The sequence below is a fragment of the Myxine glutinosa genome, chromosome 7 (assembly GCF_964187855.1).
Source record: "Myxine glutinosa chromosome 7, kmMyxGlut1.1, whole genome shotgun sequence".
NCBI lineage: Eukaryota > Metazoa > Chordata > Myxini > Myxiniformes > Myxinidae > Myxine > Myxine glutinosa.
Window position 1 is genome coordinate 46288033 of NC_136267.1, and position 6622 is coordinate 46294654.

A 6622-nucleotide genomic window follows, 5' to 3' on the forward strand; every position below is an offset into this window, starting at 1 on the left:
GGCTCCCCATCTCCCAGAGAATCCAGTACAAAATCCTCCTCTTGACCTACAAAGCCCTCCATAACCTGGCCCCATCCTACCTGGCTGACCTCCTCTCCAGACACACTCCCACCCGCAACCTCCGCTCTGCTGGTACCAACCTCCTGACCCCCCCCATCCGGACCAAATTTAGATCCTGGGGGGACAGGGCCTTCTCCATCGCTGCTCCCACCCTCTGGAACTCACTACCTCACACCATCAGAGACTCCTCCTCACTCACCACATTCAAAACATCACTCAAGACCCACCTGTTCAACACTGCATTCAACATTTAACCCACAGCATCTAACCCCTGACTATCTCGTCTCCTTCTCCCTCCTTTGTGCTTTGAATATTTCCCTATTGATTCTTCTTTTTTTGCAATTGTCTTTATGTTTTGCTATGCATTATGTTTTGCACTCTGTCAAAGCGTCTTTGGGCTTCCTGAAAAGCGCTATATAAAATAAATGCATTATTATTATTATTATAAAAGTGATTTTATTGACGTAAAATGTGTGGCACTTTCCTTACTGTCTTGGTGTTATGCATTTTACAAATTGCATTCTTCCTGCTTTTTCCATATAGATGTGTGCAAAGGTGAAAAAAATTGTGCAGTAAAATAAATGTATAGTATATGTATCTCACCTGCACAGATCAATATTGCTGTCACGTATTTGACAAAAGTCATAAAAATTTGATAGCTGTATGTGATATACATTGAGCCTTAATTGTGGAGTTTGATTTTGGGCCAGACAAAAGTTCCACATTAACTTTGGTGGCCACGTCATCTATCGTCCATTGAAGAACTTGTCTTTACAAAACACTACAGACGAATGGAAGCTGTTTATTTATTTATTTATTTATAGAAATGAGTAATGTAACCTCGGACCTCACCATTCACTAGGGATACATTCTTGAAAAATCCGCGAATTGTGAAACCGCGAATAGCAGGGCATTGTTTCAATGGAAAAAGGGGGCATAGGTTCTCGAGTCGCGAAAATCCGCAAATAGAGATGAACAAACCGTGAATGGCAAGGTAAAATCCACAAATGGTGAGGCAAAACCCACGAATGTCGACGAAAATCCGCGAATTTGCGGACCATGGCTGCGAATAGGAAAAAAAACAAACTGCGAATTCGTGAACACGGCCGTGAATAGATAAAAAACAAACCATGAATTTGCAGGACACTTTTCCATGAATAGAGAAACAGGTCGCATTTTATCACCCGCGAATATGCGGAACCCGTGAATAGCGGAACCCCAAGTAGCGGGGTCCTACAGTACTGTATTTCATACTAAACATGTGGTATATCAGCCAGCCATGTCTAAGCAGCAAAGTTTCCACTTTGGGTCCTTGAATGCTTGGTTACGTTACCCACATGGCATTGTGTTGTGCATAGTGTCTCAATCGCAACCATTTTAAATATAATTGAAATTAATTTATTAATGTACAAGGACAAACAGCAAATGTAAAGACATTTTCACAGGTGGACATTAATGTGGGTGCTACATATTCCTGTGAAAAAAAACCAAAACAAAACCTCAGTTTCATCTGCCTATAAGAGGATAAATCCATAAAGCCTTTGCACCGTTAAAGGGTTTCTTTACCCAGTCCAACCACAACACTAGTCACATAACTTGCATGTTGTAATGATCATGTGGTGTGACCCAGTTGCCGAGGTTCGAATCCAGTGAGTCGTGAGCAACCACGGCAACCCCCTATCGCAGAGACCTCCCGCCAGATCCCGCGTCCAAAGTCGTGTTGCCTTGCGTTTGAAATCCTCAACTGGTCAAGTGCCGAGGCAGTCACGCGACCGATCTTATCTTTGGTCGAACTTACCAAATCACATGATGCAATCTTGCCATCAACCAAATTATCTGCCCTCAACAGGACGACATTATAGCCACCAGATGAAACCATCACGAGTACAAGCAAACAATCAATAATCAAATGGATCTAATTCCTATTAAACCAATCCCAAGTTAACTCTTGTCTGCATACACACCCACTGAACAAAGCGACGGAAGGGAACCTTAATTATCGATGTCATTAAGGCCTTCCGACACACGATAGAAGATAAGGCAAGCCACAAGACAGCATAAGGCAAGCCACAAGACAGCAGAGTTCCGATGCCAAACCCGACAAGTAGATTGTGCAGCAAACGCCTGATATGCCTGATACAGCTGGTCCCAGTAGGCAGTGAGGGGACTAGGGGTTGGTGGGGGGGGGGGGGGGGGGTGAGAACACAGCTCGATGGAGTAGGCGTGACGTTGCCAGGACAGGCAGGACATGGCATGGCTTTTCTCCCTTTTCCCTTTCAGCTCCCTTTAGAGCAGAGGCCTTTGCTTGGTGGTTCCTAGATCTGGCTACCCATCCATCAACCCCCACCTCCCCTTCGCCCCCCACCTTTATATTCGGGCCCCACTGACATCATGGATGATGATTTATGCTCCTCCCCTCACCTCTACCATTGGTTCAAGCCCCGATCGGTGGGCAGGGATTACACCTTTCACACCTTGTCGCAATTCATTGCCCCCGGGTCTATCTGAAGTAATGATAATCAGTTTTGCTGCCTAAACTCGTGGAAATGGCCTAGTGTAGTGCAAAAAGGGAACATTTAAACAGAAAACAGAGGAATAAAAGATCAAATAAGGGCTCACAGCAATGAGGAATTTTAGACACAATAGGGTAGGTTTGACGTTTCTAACTATACGAATTAGCGAGGCATGTCTGAAATGAAATTCAATTACTTTATGCTTATTCTAAAGCATCAACATGGAAATAACAGCTATATTAAGCATTTATTGGCCCTTATGAATAATTCCCTGCTACAATATGTTACAGTACAGTAATACAGTTTATTGACAGTCAATATTTGCAAAAAATAATAATTCCAGAAATATTTTGTTTTCTACTAAAAACAGTGTTAATTTCAGTAATACGCACACTTATTCAACCAAAAAACGATGTTATTACGTTGTTTTATGTTCCCAGGTATCAGATGTTATGTCGTTTTTGTTTTCAAGTTGAAAAATGCAATTATCAGAGGCATGAATAATACACCGACGGCAAACGCTGCTAGGCGGAATGTCATAATGATATCCCAGACGTAAGGCCGCTATCTTACTAAATCTGTCATCCAGACACTTATCATCTGGCATTCAGCTTGTCGCCTACAGGCATCATGGGCTATGGTATTCAATTGCCATCGGTGAAGCTGCGGGACGGCGTGAGTGATGGGCGACGGGATGTCGTGCACATCCGTAGAGGCCGAGCCTAGTGCTAGATGTAATGACGTAATGCATCATGACAGACAGAAGAACCGACCGACGGAGAAATCCAGCTACTTTAATAGATAGATGACAAAATTACCTGAGGTTGCCCTCGGCCAGGTTACCTATTGGTCCACGAACATAAAATGGTGAGTGCAGACTTGCTGCCGGCCTTAAGGCAAGCAAGATTATGTTTTCTGACTTGCCCTCGGATGGACACACTTGTTCCGAGCCTTGCAAAATGACCCAAGGTTGCTCTCGGTTGGGTGGGTTACCTATTAGTCAATGAACCTGAAATGGTGACAGTGCAGGTGACTGCATAGTTTGCTTAACAAAAGCTTTTAATGTACAAATACATCTTTCCTTTATATGCAAGGATGTGCATTATAAGCTGTTTAATAAAATCAAATTGTTTTTTGATTTAAATAAGAAGTCAACCAAGTGACGCTTTAAAGGAACAGTGCAAATAAGTCGTTTTTCTTATGTAAATGTAACCTGTTTCTCAAAGTTGCATGCCATTCACAAAAGATAAACTCATTGTGGGAGTTTTAATCGATGTACAGATGAAGGAGCCATTTTCAATGAAATTGCTGCAGTATTTGGTATAATAAACACGTCATGTGGTGAGTGAATATGTAAGGGAATTGTGTTGAGCTATCTGCTCAAATTCTTACCCTGCCTACAATATACGTTGATTAGTTAATTACAACCTATCCCCAACCACCCTCCCTCCCCTCTCACCCCATTTATCACATTGGCAGGGCCAAGATACTGTTTGTTCTTCGAATTCTTGCCGACAATATCCCAGGCCTCAGTCTCATCATATGTAAGCATCTGCATCATACTTGTTTCACCGATCGTTTTCTAATCACAATTTACTTAACGGCTTTTTTTCCCTTATTTTAGCAGCCATATACATATTGATGTAAGCAAAGGTGTTTGTAAATGGAAGAGATGGCAGAGAAAAGGGGAGATTAGGAGATTTGGAAAGGAGATGGAAAACAGAAGGTTCATGTATATGGTATCCAGGTTTTAAAATTACTGCCATGTTTGCTTATGTGTTATGTAGATGGCTCTTTCGGGTTTTCGGTAGGCAGCGGTTATGTTTTCATCCCCATCCGTGAGCAGGATATCTCAAAAGGTTGTGGACCGATTCAGATGAAATTTGGTTGACAGGTTAGGTGTGTTACAAGGACGAATTTTTTCGATTTTGCTGAAGATCTGGATCTGGATATGAGAGTTTTAATTAATGATTTCAAGTGATTCTTCACCATTGAGAGATGGGGCCAAAACTATATTTAGCATGATATTTCAAAAAGTTGCAGACGAGTTGTGATGAAACTTGGTGGACGAGTTGGTTAGACGACAAGAACAAGCCGATTCGATTTTGGTTCAGGTCCGAATCCAGATCCGGCCTATCAGTGGGATACAAAATGTGAACTGTTCAGCCTGGTGGAGCTATGCGCTCTTACTGGGTGCAGTTCTAGGTGTTTTTTTTGCTGCCATCATAACTCAGAATTTGCAGTATCAATGTAACTAATGTGTTCTAACCATCCATCGGAGCCTTTCCAATGTGATCCTCTACATGCACTAGTTATTTTGGCCTATGTTACCAAGATAATCTCAGAATGTATGATCTGCAATCAAATTAGAGAGCCAAAGCACTGGTCGTGAGTGCGTGCTCAATTTGTATCAGGCTTTAGAGCTTCAACCAGAGTTCATTTTGTGTAAAGACAATTGAAATTGTCTTAAGCAGCATTTCTTCCTTGGTTGATTGTCAGACTGTATAAATGTGTCCCATTGAATGCTGCTAACCTGAAATGAATTTTAAGAGTGCCATGGTGAAGCATACTGCTGATATTTGCTCGTTTTTCTTTGCAGCACCCCTAATGGAATATCTTCCTGCATGGCAAAAGGTCTATTTCTACCTATGGGATTGATTTTAAATCTTAAATTTTACAGCGGACTTTCCTTTAATTAATTACTGCCTTGGTGGTGCAGTGGGTAAAGCCTCGTTGCATTGCCATCACTGGTATGGCTTCGATTCCCATGGCTTCTCAAAGGAGATTTGTACCACCGAGTCTATTTGCCCAGAGAAATGTCACAATGGTTCCTCAATGACCTTCATGCACCACCCAATCAAACTGCATTTGATATTAAAATTATTTGAAGATTTATCCATGTCTGTGTTGATGCATTTAAACCAAAATCACAGCTTTGATTTTGTTTGAAGGACGATAATTTCTTCAACATGATGCATTTTTACACTGAATGAAATCAATGTTGGATCGTGGAGGGTTAATCAGAAGAGTAGAGATTGCAGATGTCGTTCTGTCACTTTGAAGCCCTTGTAGGATGAATGGGATTACACCATCTCAAGAATGTGGTTTCACAAGTTGGAGATAATAGGAATGAAGGAGTGAGGGGAGCAGAAAGTCTGGATATTGTGAGTTAATCAGGGAATGCTGACAGAGAGTATCCATCCTTGAGGAACAAGACTGGATTAGAAATGGCAAGAACAGAACCCACCAACCTGTGTGTAATAGGCCAGCAGCAGGTGTTAATTTTGCTTTTTCGTGGGAGATGATGTTGACAGCTATGGCTTTCACAACATCCAAGAGGTGAGAAGCAGGTGCACCTGCCCATGGGGGAGAACAGTATTCCATAGAGCTATGATAAGGGCCTAGCAACTTAAGAGAAGTTGATTTTCCAAGAAAGGATGTGCATGATAGAGGGTGCCTTGTCCGCAGCTGGCCTCGTAGGCCAGCTTGGATACATACAAGGTCTGCACAGGAGAAGTCATGACTGATCATGAGGCCCAGAAGCTCAAGATACATTATTTTTGTACAAATGATTGAGGCTCGTGGAAGAGCCAGAGCAGAATGGAAGGGAACAAAATTGAATCAGGGAAACACCATCAGAGTATAAGTGAAAGTGAGATCAAGGGGAGGGTGAAGGACACAGGGTGGTGAACAAGTTGCACACAAACTGAATGAAACGCATCAAGAAGAAGAAGGAAGTGGGAATGAAACAGCAAAGTAACAAATCAACTGATAACTAGAACAGCACTCGGGAGAGCGCATACCTCCACCAGGCTGAACAGTTTACATTTTATATCCTACTGAGGCCAGATCTGCATCCGGACCTCGACCAAAATCGAATTGGTTTGTTCTCGTCACCTACCAAACTCATCTACCAAGTTGTCATAATCTGTCCACAACTTTTTAAAAAATCGTGCTATATATCGTTTCTGCTCCGATCTCAATTGTGAAGAATCCCTTAAAAATTCTCAAATCCGGTAGACAATGAGAACAGTAAGCATTAAATGCCA

General features: G+C 42.2%; 1 protein-coding gene across 8 annotated transcripts in view; it reads left to right on the top strand.

Annotated features, from left to right (window-relative positions):
* PEX16 (peroxisomal biogenesis factor 16) overlaps positions 1–5468 on the top strand; it is a 46523-nt gene extending 41055 nt beyond the window's left edge. For all 8 annotated transcript variants that reach the window (XM_068122221.2, XM_078781630.1, XM_068122224.2 and 5 more), the window contains 2 exons: positions 4053–4117; positions 5173–5468. In XM_068122221.2, the coding sequence (XP_067978322.1) occupies positions 4053–4117; positions 5173–5231 (124 nt within the window). In that variant the 3' untranslated portion in view covers positions 5232–5468. The remainder of the gene's footprint in view (positions 1–4052; positions 4118–5172) is intronic.
* The last annotated feature ends 1154 nt before the right edge of the window (positions 5469–6622 follow it).